At 46.4% G+C, this 17,600-nt stretch overlaps 2 protein-coding genes across 4 annotated transcripts; one reads left to right on the top strand and one right to left on the bottom strand.

The window, feature by feature from the left end:
• Positions 1–447: 447 nt before the first annotated feature.
• Positions 448–16,267, bottom strand: PLA2G7 (phospholipase A2 group VII). Of its 3 annotated transcripts, none has more exons than XM_066314673.1 (11): positions 15,919–16,267; positions 9,103–9,230; positions 6,906–7,056; positions 6,250–6,343; positions 5,588–5,656; positions 4,967–5,114; positions 3,367–3,480; positions 3,006–3,097; positions 2,413–2,586; positions 1,301–1,449; positions 448–957 (listed from the first exon to the last, which is right to left on the bottom strand). In XM_066314673.1, exons 1-11 carry the CDS (start codon positions 16,250–16,252, stop codon positions 854–856), a joined length of 1,557 nt encoding a protein of 518 aa, XP_066170770.1. In that variant the 5' UTR covers positions 16,253–16,267; the 3' UTR covers positions 448–853. The 3 variants fall into 3 exon arrangements, with proteins under 3 accessions (XP_066170770.1, XP_066170771.1, XP_066170769.1); XM_066314674.1 differs by lacking the exon at positions 15,919–16,267 and adding an exon at positions 9,728–9,871; XM_066314672.1 differs by lacking the exon at positions 15,919–16,267 and adding an exon at positions 9,401–9,871.
• Positions 9,951–11,714, top strand: IMP3 (IMP U3 small nucleolar ribonucleoprotein 3). Its single transcript, XM_066314671.1, has one exon. The coding sequence runs from the start codon at positions 10,021–10,023 to the stop codon at positions 10,576–10,578; it is 558 nt and encodes a 185-aa protein (XP_066170768.1). The 5' UTR covers positions 9,951–10,020; the 3' UTR covers positions 10,579–11,714.
• Positions 16,268–17,600: the final 1,333 nt, after the last annotated feature.

Raw genomic sequence — 17,600 nt, forward strand, 5'->3', positions numbered from 1 at the left:
CTCAGGAGCTGAAGCAGTGCTAACAAGCACCATGTAAAGGGAGCTGTAGAGGTGCCACATCTATACTTCCCCTGCAGTCTGACTGTGTGATAGTGGAAACACAGACAAGGGAGGAGCTGCTGGAGCTTTGCCCAAGGGCAATTATAGTTGCTACAAGAGTGACCCATTGAAAAGCTTTTGAGATATAAACATCATCCTCTATGTATGGCACTAAACACATCTTACATTCAAGTGGATTAAGCTCCTGTGAGGAATCCTGCATCTGGACTTTCTCTGGTGTCAGCTGAACTCTTTCCTGTAGCTTTTACTGTGACTTAAATTTAATAACACACAGTTTTGAAGAGCACCCTCCACAGGCGTATCTCACTCCCAACTGCTGTCAGAGTGCAGCTGAAATACTTAGTATCTAAACAGAAAAGTGGTGGTTTGGGGTTTTTTTTGTTGTTGTTGTTTCTTTCCCCTTACCCTGCACTAAAGGCGCGCTGGATGCAAACTGATAGAAAGCTTGGTAAACCAACCTGTAGCTGAACTCCTTGGAGCTCAATCTGTCTCTCTGAAACTTGACTCAAGTCAAAACCAGAAAGAGCATTTAAATTATTACCAAGTGATTTCCCCTAAGCTGCCTACAAAGCAGAAGTTACCCTGTTGCATTATTTCAGAGCATCCCACTAACTCATTTGAACAGAAACCTCTGTTTTTGTGATTATGTAACTTAATGTCTTGTCTTCTTTTTTCTCTTTGTTCCACACCCCAAAAACTTAGTAGGTGTTCAATGCCACCACATGTCTGAGCAATGTCTGACCAATATTAGTGTCCTGATGTCCATGGCATTTTCAGTACTTCTTTGTATTCCTTATTCAGGCTCAGCTGGAGATGTGTCAATATTGGTTCCAGGAATAACATTGGCTCCTATGCCATCCACAAGAGAATCCCACTGATCAAAATCCTTCTTAAGACCTGTAAGATGGGGGAAAGAAAACCCAAGTGGCCGTGAGTTAAGTAACCAGCTTTTTGTAAAACTACACTGAATAATGAAATCAACTTGGTAAAGTAGGGAAGGAAAAGAGTTTTAAAGAGGAAAAAATGATACTCTAGAATTTTTGTACCAGAACAAAATGTCAGTGATTTTCCTCTGAGTTGCTTAGATTACAAAAGTAACTGACAAACCTCTAGCAGTCTGACTTATTTTTTCCACTGACACATTTATTTTGATCTTGTTTTAAACTGAATGGTTATATAAAAAGCTTCACAGGGATTAAATATTAGTCAACTTCATACTTGGCTGTAAATAGATACTTACTCAGATGTTTCTGTAGGAAGGCTAATGAAGCATGATTGCTGATATCAATAGCTTCATTTGGATCTATCTCGCCTTTTAATTTGAAAAATCTTGCAATGATTCCTCCACTCACAAAGGTGAAATCAGGAAAGCTCTGATGTACTGACCCCCTGCAAAGAGAAAAATGATCAACAGGCTTGTACGAATACATTACATTGCCTGATTAAAAGATGCACAGACTTCAGTCATGTCTTGTGCTGTCCTTAGAAGATAAAACAGGTTAATCTCACAAGTATGCAAGATTAGCAGGAAATTCTGCCCTAACCACAGAAGGGAGGAAGGTTTGTACATGCTCTCTTTAACTCACTGTAACAGCAATAAAGAGTTGGGCTTGGCAAAGTATCAAAATCAAGTTGTCTCCCTGCTCGGTGGTGCAGAATAGAGCCATCCCTCCCCTGGCTGCAGAACTGCCCCCAGAAGGCTGTTTCAAGTGTTCAAATGCAGGTGATGCACAAGGCTCAGCACAAGCTTGCTTGTGCCCCAGGGCAGGAATGCACAACTTGGAGTGTTGTAAACTTGGGGTTCCTGGCTGCTTTGAGAGGTCTCTGTCCCCACTGTAGGGGACATATGGCTAATTTAAACATGCAGGGAAAACTTGGGCCATGAGGAGAGTCATAGTATCATTTAGGCTGAAAAAGACCATTAAGATTATTAAATCCAACCATTAATCCAGCACTGCCACTCCACCTCTAAACAGTGTCCCTCAGTGCTACATGTACATGTCTTTTAAACACCTCCAGGGATGGTCACTCCCCAACTTCCTAAGCAGCCTGGTCCAATGCCTAACAACTGTTTCAATGAAGAAATATTTCCTAATATCCAATCTGAACTGCCCCTTGTGTTTCTTGAGGCCATTCCTTCTTGTTCCCTGGGAGAACCACCTGACCTCCTACCTTGTAGAGTGAGGAGGTCCCTCTGAGCCTCCTTTTCTCCAGGCTAAACATCCCCAGCTCCCACAGCTCCTCCTCCTCAGCCTTGTGCTCTCATGACTGGCTGGCTGCAGTTACCTGTAACTGCCCAGCTCCAGCAAGAGCTTCAACCACGGATGGAAATGATGGCTCCTGAGCACTTACTTGATAGTGATCATTTTCTTGTTTGTGTCATTGGAGATGAGTTTCTTAATCTTTAAGATGTTCTCAGCCCACTGGAATTTTTCAGAGTTGATAAAAAGCAGTGGTTGCTGGACGCTGTTTTGGTAAATGTCGTCACCTACAGGAAGCATCCATACATCGAGGGCAATGCCACACCTGCCAAAAACATCTGGATATTGGCACAGAAGCAGAAAGTTTGGCAGTTCTGAACATGCTTTGAGTTGCAAGAGACAAGGAAAAGAGAAAGTTTCTTTGATACTAAACAGGTAAATGATTAATTTTGTTTCAGAATTATCTCTACTCTGGGGGAAGATAATTAATCCATTCTTGCCATATGCTGGTCTCCACTGCCAGGTGCAGCTGGGCTGCAGGGTCCCACAGTATCATGATAGAGTAAGATGCAGCTGTTATGTTCCACCACATCCCCACACTTGGAAGAAGCATGGCTGGAGAAAGCAAGACATGCCAAACACTGTTCTTCAGGAGCTAATTAGTAGTAGGGGGATCCTAGGTAAAGTGCCCTGCTCCAGACCTCTTAAGTGCCAAATGTCTCTGGCCTTGTTTTGCATACTTACCTGAATCTTATTTCTTTGCTGAGACTTTCAATAACTGTAGCACCACCAAAAGAGTGTCCCATCACAGCTATTCTGCTAGTATCAACAGAATCCTGTCAAAAAAATCCAGGTGCTGTAAGAGACTTTCCCAAACTTGGTTTTTGAAAGGGAGTAATTTTTTTAGGCATTAGATCCTACTGAAGTAGGAAGGGCATCATTTCAGCTCCATTACTCTCTATCCAGCTTTGGATGACCTGAGAATATTTTTATAGATCTACAGTGATCTTCAGAATATTTTACATGAACCAGTTTAGAAATGGAAGGGGGAAACCAGAAGCATTATTAGGTGTTTAACAAAATGCAGGCGGCACTTTCCACTCACCTTTAGGCTGCTCCAGTCAAAGTCTGAATGTAGTACATTCGTTACTTCCTCTCCTGAATTGATTTTAAGAATGAGATTGAGAGCTTTGATACACTCCTGTGCTCTTTGCTGCACCTGGAGAGAAAGAGAGGTTGAGGCAGAGCAGAGGAAGGAATCATCAGATAACTGCCAGGCTTGAGAGCCCCTTGGACACAGGACTTACTCTGATAGTTTTCCTTCCCTAAGTGTCTGATATGGTACCATCTATTCTGAACTGCAAAATGGAGCCATCTAGCAACAAAATTGGGTTTTGGTGGTGTAGAGAGCTGAAGCTCTTGTGTAGAACCTCTGCATACAGAGGAATTTATCCCTGTAACATGCACCAAAGGCCTTCAACTCCGTCCTGTCACTGCTTAAAATAAGGGGTTGTTGGGATGTGCAGAGGCTTAATTTATACACCTCCAAGGACGAGGGTGACTCACTGATGTTTCTCAGGCTCACTTGGATGAGCCAATGTCATTCTATCACTTGCCCCATCACACAACAGTCTTGAAACTGTCCTTACTCTGGATAAACCAAACTAAGAAACAGTGAAACCCATGCCATTTTTCATAAATACTCATCCTTCAAAACTGTAGTGAAGCTGTTGCGAAAAAAGGTTTTCATCGTTCCATATAAGAACAGTTTTTAACTGGTATGTCAATAAAAGAAAAGCTTCAAGTAGAACCAAGGAACAGTAGCAATCTTGGGAACCACACTGTGTAGGCAGCCAACAAGATGTCTGTGCATCACTGAATGTCAAATAAATCCAAATCTTCTCTAGTTCTCTACTTGTGAAATTTGCAGACAACAGCTTCTGGAGGTTATTTCCAAGCTCAGACATTACACATTGACACTCACAAGTAGGACACTGTACTCATACAGGAAATGACTCTTGTACTATTGTCTGTATGGCCCAGGGAGATAAAGAGAAGCACCTCCCTGGCTGAGTGTTCATTAGCTGGAAAAAACACTCCCTTATTTTAAAATAAGCATGCACTTATTTTAAAAGGTCAAGTGCGTGCTGGGAAGAGCTTGTCAGTATGGCCACATTACATCTAGCTTGGATACTGCTTGTAATAAATTGGAAGTCTGCACTGTTTACATTGCTAAAAAACACCTTTAAGTGTGTGGTAAAGACTATAAAGCAAACATCCCACTCAGAGCAGCCATGATTCATCATGCTATGGAACAGTAAACGAAAGCTAATGCAAGCCTAAGGCCACACAAACACTTGAGCTCATCTCTATCAGTTTTAGGCTGGGCTGTGCAGTAAAAATGTGAAGAGACAGAGAAGAAACAGAAAGTTGAGTTGAAAGTTGAACCAGAAGAGAAAGAGATGACTCAGCTCAATAGTGCAACTTCAAGAAAAAGTTTTGTTGAGGGAGCAGTTTATGCTCTGAAGAAAGCATTGTTAGTTGTTCCACCCTCAAGGACATAGGACTCAATCCACTTTTCTATTCTCCTTGAGCCATGGCAGAAGACTGCTCCCCTGGCCAAAGGGAGACTCTGCTGGCCTCTCTGGAGGCCTAAACACAGCACTCCTGCCACACTTCCCAGAGCACAGAGCCAGCCCAGGCACCTGCTTATGGCGCAAGCAGCGCTCCTCCTCTCCAGTTTTCAGTTTCCTGTAGTAGATCCACTCCTTCTCCATGTTAGGCGTAGACTCTTCCTGTGACTCAGAAACGGACCTTCTTTTACAATAATATGTGGCTGAAGCAGATTCATCTCTGTAAGACCAAGAGGAGGTTACTTCTGGGTATGCATTCCATTTAGTTTGAGATGAGGTCAGCACAAGTTTTAGATTTCACTCATCTGAAGAGATCCAGCTATCAACCAATGCTGCTGCAATTGTAACCAAGTGTACACAAACTTTCTAAATAATGCAATAACCCCACCAAAACTCCTATCTCCTTATATTCTTCCTCTATTTTATATTCTAACAATAAGAGAGAGACAAATAGCATATCTGAAGAATGACAAATTATCTCTACCCCAAGACTTTTCATTCTAGGGCTTATCTAAACAAAATTCTCTTTGTTTGGAGAAGAGTTGAGCTATGGACAGTGTGGGCAAAGCTGAAAAAGAGAAGTTAGTTTTCTTTTTTAAAAAAATCAGAAGTTCTTCTTTGAAATAAATAACATTCTGTTCGATGTGAGAAAGTTGCTTTCCATCAGAACTCCAAAATACGCAGCACACTCACCTGTGCTCCACAGCAGCCACTATAAAGCCCTGAGAAGCCATCTCTATGCAAATAGCAGAATAGATTGTCCTGTAATAAAAACCACACTCGGGTGAGATGTCATTCTTTCAATTCCATTGTTCTTTAAATGTTGACCACACTAGGTATGCACTAGTCCCCACTCAATATTTCTTCTCTTTGAATTTGCATACCAGGCACCAAACCTGTTCACAAAACCTTGGTACTGTTTTAGAGTCTATTCAGAAAGGAAAATGCCACTGATTTTTAGTACGTAGCCCACACAGCACTTTGCATCTTCAAAGAGCTGTCCAAAAATCAACCAGCTAATCTTCACAACATCCTTATGGGCTGGTAAATATCTGCACCTCCATCATACGAAGGGAAAACACAAACAGAGCTCTGAGCAACCTGGTCTAGTGGAAGCTGTCCCTGCCAACCCAGGCTGTTCTATTATTCTGTGACCAACCAGACACCAACCCTGCTGTTGTTTCAGTGGAGGCATAATGACACACGGCAGCCTGTTCTTCAAATCTGTTTCAGCTCCAGGAGGATCTCACCCCCCTACTGAAAATCTGTTCAGAACCACCCTTGGAGACTGCTGTCTCCATAGAAGCAGTCTCCATAGACAACAAAACCAGTTTGTCAACGAACTGCAAAATTACCGAAAAGCTCCGAGTCCATGGGAAAAAACAAGAAGTGGGTATTTTTCTCCTGGCTTAAAAGCAGCATTTGACTTTGCAGGACAGGTCACTGAACCTACATAAAAATGGAAATGGACATCATTATTACTGGAATGAGACAAAGCGTTTGTTCCTGTGGGAGAGATCCCAAGAATGTAGTGACCACTGATATCAGAGCAATCACCTAAAGATAAGGTACCAAGACTCATCTTTAAAATAGAAGACAAATATGGTTCTGAAAATACTTGGCAGAAGATACCTGTCTTCTCCTCCTCCCATCCACAGCCTGGCACAAGGGCTACATATCTCTTAAACCTTCCTAGTCAGGCTTCCAGGTCTTGCTGATATTCAGACCTTAGGATCCCTCTTACTTTTATATCTTTGCACATTTCCTTGTGGGATTTTAATCACAACACACAGGTGCAGCTTACCTAGAGCAAACTGTCCAGACACTCCTATCCACAGCAGTCAGGGACTGCCTGAGAGCTGGGGTCACATTCAGCAGTCTCACTACACAAACCCATCCCACAAAAGCACACTTCTTTGTTAAAAACTTTTTTTCAGCCCTGCAGCAATAACACTGCTCATGGAGCACAGAGGCAGCAACAGGCAAGGGATAAAACCAGAATAAGTCTTACCAACATAGTAATGGAAAAGCCTTTCTCCTACAACTCGGTACATATTAAGGAAGTCAGAGAGTCCCTGATAGTATTCTTTGTCTGGAATCCATCGTGCCTCTTCAATATCTGTGGCATCATATGCTGGATAATACAGGCGCAAAAAGCTTCCCTGGGATTAGGAAAAATTAAAAAAATAAAAAAGGAATATTGGTATTTATTTATATATGGCAGAGAAAATAGAAGATTAAAACATTTATAGAAAAGGTTTCAGTTGCAAGAATGCAGCTCAATAGAATTATGAGAATCTCATGAGAAAATTATTATCATATACAGGCTTTAATGCCAAGTCTATGTCACAATCTTCCTGTGCTTACAATGAATTTAAAGTACCGTGAGATACACATCATCACAGGTGGATATACACATCACTTTCTCTAGGTTAGCCTAGGGCTTATTAGAAACACTTCATTTAATTAAGGTAATTATTACAAACACTCACTACCTATTTGCTCGATCCATCATCTTGCTGGATCTTTTCTTCTGTCTTTTTCACTGGGAGTGGTTTGATGACACATTTTGGTAAGTTTTATAGGGCTGACTATTAAAAGGGGTGACTGAAGATGACCTGAGAGCTGGAGAGCACCTCTCTGAGCATGACAGGTGGAGAGAGCTGGGGCTGTTCAGCCTGGAGAAGATAAGACTTTCTAACATGGCTGGTGTGTTCCTGCATAAACTGAGCAGAGGCTGGCAGCAAAGCTCCTGGGCAGCTGCACAGCAAGGGAGAACAATGCATTGCTCCTCCTCAAGATGTTCACAAGTCTCTTGTGGTCCATCTTTCTAAACAAACTTTGTTAGCCTGTGTTTCAACTGCCTCTGCTCCTTACCACCAGTTCAAATCTTCCTATCTGCACTCTAAGTATCCCAGGAAAGCACCCAAGCTCTCCACCTTGACAGGGACCATCCATACCCCCTTGTCAGTCCTCCTTCACAGACAGCAGCAAGGTACCAATGCACACCACAAAGCAGACTTCCCAGCAGATGAACTGTGTGTAATTTGCATTCTTATTTCCTGGTTTGCAAGGGAATTTGCAACACCCCATTCAAATTCACTGTCTCACTCCAGCTGTACTTTTGGTTTAGAAAGTTATTATCAGGGCCAAAATAAACATGAGCTTTGAAATGAAGCCTGATTTCTTGAACACTAATTTATCCATTTACCTAAAGTTTGTTTACTGAAGCTTGTTTCTATTCACTTAACAAACTTAATTCAACCTTTGCCACAGAGACCATTATGGAAGAACTTTCCTCCACATTGGTAATGATATTAACTTGATCTCAGAATAGTGAACCTCCCCAATGACTGATTACCACAAAGGGGAAGAGGTTCGTTATTTATACCTGAGGGAACTGCAATTGTTCATAATGCTTATTTAACAAAAAACCCACACAGGCTGACTGCAAAGAGAAACTCATCACTCCTCTGTGCTGATATAGAGTAAGCTCAGTAAAGGAAAACATATGAACGATTATGAACTGATCACAAGTTCCACTACACCTGGCTACTCTGAGGAGTAAAGCCACAGTGTAAATGCACATGTATTCTCTCAAAGGCCAAGAGGATTTGAAATAGAAACTCGCAAGCAAGCTCATTACTTGTCTGTTTACTGTCCCTATCTTATTATTGTGACTTCTCACTCTGCTAATCTCTTGTAAAAGTGACATCCTGTTCATGTTCAGTGAGATAAAATCTCAAGAAAACATCTCATCTTTTACTCTGCAGCTGAAACACTGCATAGGCTCATCTCCCAACCCTGTCAAATCCTGTTGGGATTTTGCAATGAAAACAGCAACAGTCACAGAGACTGCGCGTGGAGTGTCCTCAGGAGCTCAGCGCAGGAGTGAGCAGTGGGGTGGGTGGGAGGACCCCCGTGGGTCCCAGGAGGACACAGTTTCTCTGCAGGATCTTGTGTAGGAGAGTCAGAATGGCAAGGACCTTAGGAAGAGGGAGGAATTTGCCATGGGAAAGGCTTGTAGGTTCCATCTGACAAATGCCCAGTACACATCCTACACCAGGACGGAGAGGATAGAAAGCTCAGCTGTGTCAGCATGGAGCACACAGGCAAGACCTTCTGGTTGATTAATCTGTAAAACTGCAGCCAGTTGTTTCACTAACATTGTGGCTTAAATCCAAAGGAGAAAGAGTTGAGAGCTTTACCTCAACTGCATTTTCTGTCATCAGGTCTGTACATCCAACCGAGTGTGGTCCCTTTCCTTCAGGGATCCTGTAAAACTTCTCAGTGCTGCTGGTGCTCCACATTTCCATTGGTGCCTTCACCGACAAGCCTGGAGAAAAACACAAAGCAAATCAAGAGACCACCATGGCCTTTGTTACCGGATCACCCACACTGAAACAAAGCCAGCCAGCATGCTGAAAATCCAGAAGTAGGAAAATCAAGACTGAGCCAATACAGAAATCTGCTCATGGGAAACACACCCCGAATTGTCAACCTGACCTGTTCCACTGGGGATTTTCCTTGTTATATCCTGAATCCCAAGGAGCAGACAGTTCCGTGCACTTACAGAGAAGTGGGATGAAACCTTTTGCTGGCGAGGCCGCGGGGGCACTCGGGAAATCTGTGGTGTTACGAACCGCACAGAGGGAGGATTCTGCTGCTCCTCAAGGAAAACCGGCCTGTTTATCAGGGGAAGTGGGATGTCACGGAGAAACACAACGCCGCTGCCATTTTTCCAGGAAGAATGACGAATCCCGGGTGCAGCCTCCGGCGAGACAAGGTCGGGCTGCCCGTGCCGGAGCGGGTGTCGGGGCGGTGCGGCCGTACCTGGGGCGACCCCTCCGCGCCGGGCTGGCCCCGGCGATGCGCAGAGCGCGGGGGGAAGCAGCCGCATGCCGGGCCGGGCTCTATCTGCCGCCTTCTCCTTGGCGAAGGAGACACGGGGCCATCCTTGTCCCGGTTCCCCGGCGCGGCTCCTGCCCGGGGAAGCGCTCCCGAGGCGGGGCTCCCGCTGCGATGTCACAGCGGCTCCGCCCCGGAAAAGCCGCGCCGCCGGCGGCCGCTCCGCCCCGGAAAGGTCCCTCTGAGGCGGCCGCGCGGCGGATCCCGGTCCCGCGAAGATGGTGCGGAAACTGAAGTACCACGAGCAGAAGCTGCTGCGGCGGCTGGACCTGGTGAACTGGGAGGCGTCGGGCGGGAACCTAGCGGAGGTGCGGGCGCTGCGGCGGTACCGGGTGGGCCGGCGGGAGGACTACGTGCTGTACAAGGCGCTGGCCCGCGCCGTGCGCGCCCTGGCCCGGCGGCTCCGCGACCTGGGCCCGGCCAGCGCCGCCTTCCGCGCCCGCTGCGCCGCCGCGCTGCTGGAGAAGCTGCACGGGCTGGGGCTGGTGAACAGCCGGCAGTCGCTGGCCGTCTGCGAGAGCCTCTCGGCCGCCGCCTTCTGCCGCCGGCGCCTGCCCTGCCTGCTGGTGAAGCTGCGCATGGCGCAGAACCTGCGCCACGCCGTCACCTTCGTGGAGCAGGGGCACGTCCGCGTGGGGCCCGAGGTGGTGACAGACCCCGCGATGCTCGTGCCCCGCGCCGTCGAGGACTTCATCACCTGGGTGGACGCCTCACGCCTGCGGCAGAAGGTGCTCGACTACAACCAGGAGCGCGACGACTTCGACCTGGCCGCGTAGGGCTGCCCTGCTGCCCGGCCTCAGAGGACACACACCCCGATAAAACCACGGCGGTGCCACTACGGGATATTCACACACCTGCAAAGGGAGCTAGAAGGAAACTGTGCGCTTCCAGTGTCGTATTGACCAGCTCCTGGCTCCCTTTCGCAGCTAATGGTTCCATTCATGCATGCAGAGGAATGTCCTTTGCACATCCATTGCTTTGAGAATACGTCCAGTGGCCCAGTTCCATCGTTGTCCCCAGCATGCCCAGCTCCATTCCCCGGCATTCCCAGCTTCACTGTCAGTCCAGCAGCTCAGCTCCATCGTCATCCCTGGCATGCTGTCCTGGTTTAGGACAAATTTTCATCCTCCCCCACTAGTTTTAAAGGTGCAGAACTTGTTTCTGGGCTAAACAAATGGATGGGGATACCAGCATCATAAAGTCACCCCAGGACACAGCTCAGCTCCATCATCTCCAGTGTGCTCAGCTCCATCATCCTTACAAGTGCTTCTCCATCATCCTTACATCCCATAAAGCAAAAGTGCTTGGAAAAGTCTCTGCCCAGTTGCAGGAGAGGATTTTGATCAGGCTTCAATGCTTGGCAGCCTAATAGCAGCTGCTGGAAAGGGTTTTAAGCCAAGCCGAGTGGCTGTTTTAAGACTGAGTTTAGCAGCTTCACTGCTCTTTTTCCAAGAGGTTGTCCTGGTTCCTCCTTCAGCTGTTGAATGCACAGGAATCAAAGTTACTTCTGGAAGGGTTTTCCCTTGATATCAAGGATCAAGGAGGGAATGGAGAGATTTCTGGGGGTCAGCAGTAAACAAGAAAACCAAATACTGCATTTCTGGAGCTGTTAAAGTTTTAGCCAAAAACAGAATTAAAAACCAACAAAAAACTATTGTCATGTGAAGTTGTAAAGGGAAGTTTGATGCTTTGAGTTCAGTGTCTTTGCTATGTGGGGTTCCAGATGACCATTAGGCATAATTTACAGAATAGGATCTAACTGAGGAGGTGTTGGAACAAAAGCTGATCTAACCATAACTGCAGATTTGGGGGAATTTTTGCATTTAGCACATTAGCCAAGGGCTGTTGGGAACTTTGTTCCCTTTTGATTAAAAAAGCAGAAAAACAAAAATAAAACGTTTGGGTTTTTTAATTGGTGAGGAAATGTGTGTAATGCTTTATGATATAGTTTCTCTGATTTTAATCTAATTTTTAGATGTTCCAGTAAGCCCTGTTTGCCACATTTCAGAACTGCTTTTTTTTATTTTTTTTTTATGTAACTTATGTAAGTCTGGCTTTATTTTAACAGCTAGAAGGCTGTTACTGAGTTGTAACACGTTTATGCTAAGAATGCTCTCTTTCCCTTACCCAGGGCTATAAAAGGATTTGGCAGCAGGTTTAGGAGCAGAGCTGTGACTGTCCTTCTCAAATCCAAAGAGCTAAAGTGCAGCTACTGTCAAGGTTCTGAATTTTGATGCCTTAGTGTGGCTTTTTTTGAATAGAAAAAATGTTCAGGTGAGGTATGTTTTGGAGGTATTGCATACCACAATCTGTCACCAAATATTATATCAGGTTTTTATAAAGCAAACAGAATGTTTACATTTCTTCCCAATCTCATAAGCCAGCTGTATTAAGCAGAACAACTATCAAAGCAATAATAGATACTAAGAAAATAACACCAAACAGGTGGATAAGCCCTTTGCCTACTACTGCTGCTCATACTTGAATTTATTTCAGTAGTCATAACCTCAGCAACATTTTAACCTTTTCCTTAAGAGCATGCACCTTGCTGATGGTAAGAAATGCAAATTGAGAAAAACTTTCACTCCTGAAGCCTGACTTTTAAACACTTTCCCAGCTTCCCTTTCCTCTAGAACAATGCCATTATTTCTTGGGAAATTTAGAAGGTGCCTTATTCAGGTGCAGGTAAAAACAGTGCTTTTGCTGTGCCTTGGTCTTTTGGGGGAATTTAAGTTAACAATACAGTGACTGTGCAGGGCATTTTACTAATGAATGCTAAACACTCTGCCCAGTGTGTCCAGCCCTTGAAGGAACTGCAGAAAAGGAAACCAAACCTCCGGTCTCTTGGCCTCTGCAGTTTACATCATTAGCCCATTCCATTTGTATTAAACCAGCTTCTTATCCTTCATCTGTGCACCTTCAGCATTAGCAGCAGAAATAACCCTGTAGGCTGTTAAGTTAAGCAATGGGAATTGATTTTCCTAGAAATATGTGGGCTAACAGCATCTGTCGCCCCTGCTCTCCTCCTGTGGTACTGGAAATCAAATTCTTAGGTTCTCTGAGAAATCAGGCTGTGTGTTTGTATATCTGTGTGTTTTAAGTCTGGAATTTCTTAACTGTGCTGGTTGTACAGTAGCTGAGACCTGAGATGAATGTCCTGGTCCTCAATTTTTAGCAGCTGGAATGCTCGCACACCCCTGACCAGAGCTGGGTCTGGTTCCAGTATACAATAAACAGATGAAATGGAAGTTCCAGCAGCACAGCCACATCCATGCTGGTGATTGCAACCAGGGAAATTATGGTTTCCTCATGTTCCATGGTGGTTTTGCCTTTACTGCCTGGGTTTGGGTTTGTTTTCCAGAGCTGATGTGCTGTGGTCACTGCTGGGTGGTTCCTGCAGAGTTCTGGAGCTGGGGATTGAAAAGGCACAGGAAGTAGCTCTGATAGCCTTTCCCAACACTTGCATAAACATGGAGGCTTTTGTTAAATTCCGAGGCTGATCCAATGTCAGTATAAATTGGCACAGCTTCCGTGGGCCTGTGTGAACTGGCGTGAGGATATGATCCAACATTGCCCTTTTTTGGGCCTGGTCCTTCAAACTCTCCCCTCCAGTGCTCTGGGGACTTGCAGTAGGAGAACTTATGCATGTGAGAGTAACAGGGTGGGCTCCTGGATGTCACTGTGCTTCTTCCCTGTACCTTCTGAAGTAGTCTTCTTGTTCCTCAGGCACCCCAACATCTCCATGAGTTTGTGGGAAGTTGCTGCTGCAGGATAGAGGAGCGTGGTGCTGGTGATGGGGCAAACTCTCTCCGTGCCTGACAAAACTTGGTCACTGCCACCTCCATATGTGCCTGTCCAGGAGCTGGGGGGTGCAGGGGTACCAGCTTCTCCAGAAAGGGAGAAGAACAGGGCTGCAGGGTGGTCTGGGAAGTGCAAAAGCCATTGGCAAACAGTGAGCAGTTTCCAGGCAAAAGCTCTCACTTGGATAGTGGGCAGCAGGAAAGGAGGTTTAACCAGAACCTGTGGTTTTAGGTTTGAGGAGGTTTTTTCTCTTTTTTTTTTTTTTTTTTTTTTTTTCCTTTTATTTTCTCTCTCTCTCTCTTTTTTTTTTTTTTTTTTTTTTTTTTTTTTTTTTTTTTTCTCTTCTGACCTTGGCTTTCCCTTTATTTGAAGGCTGCCAAAGCAGAGAAGCTGAGCCTGAGGAATGTGGGGGAGTGAAGGCAAGAGTCCTTCACACTGACGCCTTTTGTGCTGCAGTGTGTAAAAGGCTGAGGCTGTCACTGAAATGCAAATGTGTGGTTTTTCACTGTTCTGAGCTCCATTTTTTTCCCGGTAAACAAGCATGCTGCATGTTTTAAAGGCTGCTTCCATCCAACATTTTTGTGTGGCTCAGTGCTGACCTCAGTCAATCACTGGCAGCACATCACCATGAGCCTGGGGGCTGAGTAAGAATGGTACATCCCCCTTCTCAAGATGAAAAATGGAGACTGAGAAGCCAAGTTGGAATTGGGCAATTCCCAAGTTTTTGGGTGATGGTCCCAAATCCTGGGCTAGACCAAGGCCTTTAAGGGCACTTCCCTCATCTCTGTACAGATCATCTCTGCAGCACTCCCCAGTAAGAAACCCCATTGCAGATGGAAGTGCCCTTTTGGAGCTCTGAATAATGTTTTAGATACATCCCCTGACAGATCTGTCCCTAGAGACTGAATCAAAGATCCATTTTGGCTCTACACCAGGGCATGGGATCACCTTACGTCCCTACCCCAGAAGCCAAAACATTTCAATATTCACTGGGTCTGGGGTATTATTATCTTGAGAGTTATGTCAATGAGAGCCCCTGCTCTTGTCCCTGCTTTTAAATACACCATTTTAGGCAGTGAAGCATATTTTCTGATTCAGTGAAACATTTTCTGATTTCAACCACTGCTTGCTGGTTTGGGCCTGCAGGAGCACTTTGTAGTGGGAAACCTTCCTGCTGGGAACCATTGCCTCCCACTTCTCTGCAAGCACAGCAGTCTCTTCCTCCTTCATATCAGCTGATTTTGCTCCCAGCAGAGAAAGGGGAGGCCACCCATTATTGACAGATGGAGATTCTGAGCATGTCGTATTCCTCCTGGAGCTGCTGTTAGAGGATCCCATGTGTCCCCAGCAGGCTGTCACCACAGTTTGATCCCACGTATCCCCAGCACTAAGTCACCACAGTTTCTGGGCTGCTGTGAACACGTCAGTGGGGTTGGTGAGTGCAAGCCCAGGCAGCATCCCTACCCAGAGGAGCTATCACCTGCTGCTCCTGGAGAGGCTGGTGGTGGTGTGTCACAGGGTAAAGTACAGACAGGCTGTCCCGGCGGGTCCCTTTGGCTGACATGGCAGTCCTCAACTTGTCCCTTGGACCTGAGCTTGGGCTTAAAACACACCAAGGGAGCCACGTCCTAAAACCACCTTCTCTCCCCACCAGTTCCAACAGCAGCTGGGGCACAGGGTCCCACGCACGTGTCGGAATGCTGGGTTTGGAGGAGGTGAATGCCGTGCTGGGAGAGAACTCAAACCTCCACCCCTTTGTCCCTCTCAGCTTCCCAGAAGAATTGAGGTGGGGAAGGACCACTGGAAGTCTCCTAGTCCAAACACCTGCTCAAAGCAGGGCACACATACGGCTGCTTCAGGTCTGCATGTCTCAGTGCTGGACACCTGATGCAGAGTTTAATCACCTTCACTGTGAATTATATTTTCGCCTTCCATCTCATCGGAGTTTTCCCCGCGGCAGCCTGGGACTGCTGCTTCCCATCCCCACGCTGGACACAGCCGTGTCGGGAGGTGTGTTATTTCCCTGAATGCTGTCCACACACGGACAGCCCAAGGGACACGTCCCCCGTCACCCCTCTCAACTTATCCGGAGTGAAAGCCACCCTTCTGCTGGGACGCACAGGGATCTGGGCCCGGATAAGAGGCTGGAGGGAAGGAAGGAAGGAAGCGACCCCTCGAGGGTTGGGGACGGGGGAGTGGGAGCAGCAAAGCTGCGCAGAAATTACTCAGCTTCTTAAAATCCCTCTCACGTCACCACTGCTCCTCCCCGTGCTCTCCCCAGACCCTTTTGTTGCCCTTGGCAGGCCTTCAGGTACCTGTTGTGCGGTGTCCCGGCTGTGCCCCGCTCCCGTCCCGCCGTCCGGAGCAGCAGGATGTCCCCTCCGGCCACCCACGGGCCTCCGCAGCTGCCGCTCCCACAGGAGGCCGCCTCTGCCGCAGGCACAGCGACTGCCGGGCTCTCCCCGAAGGGGAGGGACCAAACTTTGCCTCAGTTTTCAGCTGAGACAATCTTTCTGGGAGAAATCTGCCCTGGGCCTGGAAGACAAGTTTCTGGCATGGAGCCATGCCCAGCAAAGCCTGCGCGTCCCGGCGGAGCCCGCGGCTGCCGAGGTGCGGGGCCGTGCCGCGGTACGGCAGGGCCAGGGTCATGTGTGGGCTCCTCGTGTGTGAATTCTGATCTCCCGGCTGCGGCTGGGTCGAGCAGCAGGAACCCCAGCACAAAATTCCCCCGGATGGGTTGCAACACGCCGTGAAGGAGCTGCAATGCCTGTGGCCGGGCGAGCAGCGGGGGACGGCGCTTTGGCTCAAGGTTGCGCTGTAAAAATACAAATCTTTTCCTCTGTCCTTATGAGAAGGGGATAACCACAGCCTAGGGAGACAGATCTCGCTTTTGGGTACAGCATCTGGCGTGGCTGAAGATGGATTGAGCACGGGTCCCTGCTTGTGGGGCGGATCTGTGCTCACCCCACTTTGCATAGCCCTGGTGTTTGCCCCCTCAGTAATGCTGAATTCAGGGAATTCACCTGAAAAACAGCACCAGTAATAATAGATTCTTTTGTGAGAGATTAACAGCTGCGAAATGCCCCAATGAGCTTCAAGGCTAGCAAAGGGAGGCAGCAGGGGAGGAGGGGAAGTAGAATTTGGCTTGGCTTAAATCACTTAAGAAGTTGCCCCTTTGGACTGTCACCTTGGAGAGCTGTTGAGCTCCTGCCTTGGGATCAGCAGCTTCCCTTCCCTTTGGGGGTGTGTGTGGGTATGAGCTGAAGCTGGAAAAAGAATAAGAAAGTTGTATGAAAACGTCCCAGTTTTGTTTTTTTTTTTTTCCCGTACTTTTGTCCTGCCCACATTTCAGTGATGGGATGGGCAGGATGCATTAAAGTTTGACATTTTTGGGATAGATTTGATGCTGTTGAAAGGTGTTGGAGAACAAGCCTGAAGATCTCTTTTTAATCTAAAGGAACAGGTTCTTCAAGATGAGTGAGAGACAGTGAGGAGGAGGAGGAGGAAGCAGTACACAGGTGATTACAGTAACAGAAACATCAAATCCCATGATACTTCTTTGGCCCACTAGGAGCTCAAAAAAAATTTACTTTTCTTTTTAATATTTTCAGATTTTCCCAGATGTGCAGGAGTCAAACTGAGTAGAAGACAAGTATGGGTCTTTTTTTTTCGATCTTACCTACACAGTCAAATCACCCAGGTGTTAAACGGGCCATAAATCTTAGTTTAAGACCATTCCTCCTTTCCCTATCATCTATTTCTTAAATAAGCTTAATTATTATTATCCTTTTTTACCATTTTCACCAAAGAACATCAGAGGATGCTTGCAGTTATTTCTGTCATTGCAATAAAATGCTACCAGTAAGAGACATGCAGCATTGGCAAGGGAGGAGCCAGTTCCCATGGTTAGTGAGCACAACAAACCTGTGGCAAATGTTCAATGTGGATTTAGCTATGAATCCTTTATTTAAAGGACTGCACTTTGCTGCAGATTTCT

The sequence above is a fragment of the Sylvia atricapilla genome, chromosome 3 (assembly GCF_009819655.1).
Source record: "Sylvia atricapilla isolate bSylAtr1 chromosome 3, bSylAtr1.pri, whole genome shotgun sequence".
Classification (NCBI taxonomy): domain Eukaryota; kingdom Metazoa; phylum Chordata; class Aves; order Passeriformes; family Sylviidae; genus Sylvia; species Sylvia atricapilla.

Excerpts from the sequence above, each read along its gene's own strand:
- PLA2G7 (XM_066314672.1), bottom strand. The coding sequence starts at position 9,794 with ATGCGGCTGCTTCCCCCCGCGCTCTGCGCATCGCCGGGGCCAGCCCGG. Across the intron at positions 6,344-6,905 it reads GCTTTTCCATTACTATGTTG|GTTCAGTGACCTGTCCTGCA; the intron begins GTAAGACTTATT and ends ATTTTTATGTAG. Across the intron at positions 5,115-5,587 it reads GTGGCTGCTGTGGAGCACAG|AGATGAATCTGCTTCAGCCA; the intron begins GTGAGTGTGCTG and ends TTGGTCTTACAG.
- IMP3 (XM_066314671.1), top strand. The coding sequence starts at position 10,021 with ATGGTGCGGAAACTGAAGTACCACGAGCAGAAGCTGCTGCGGCGGCTG.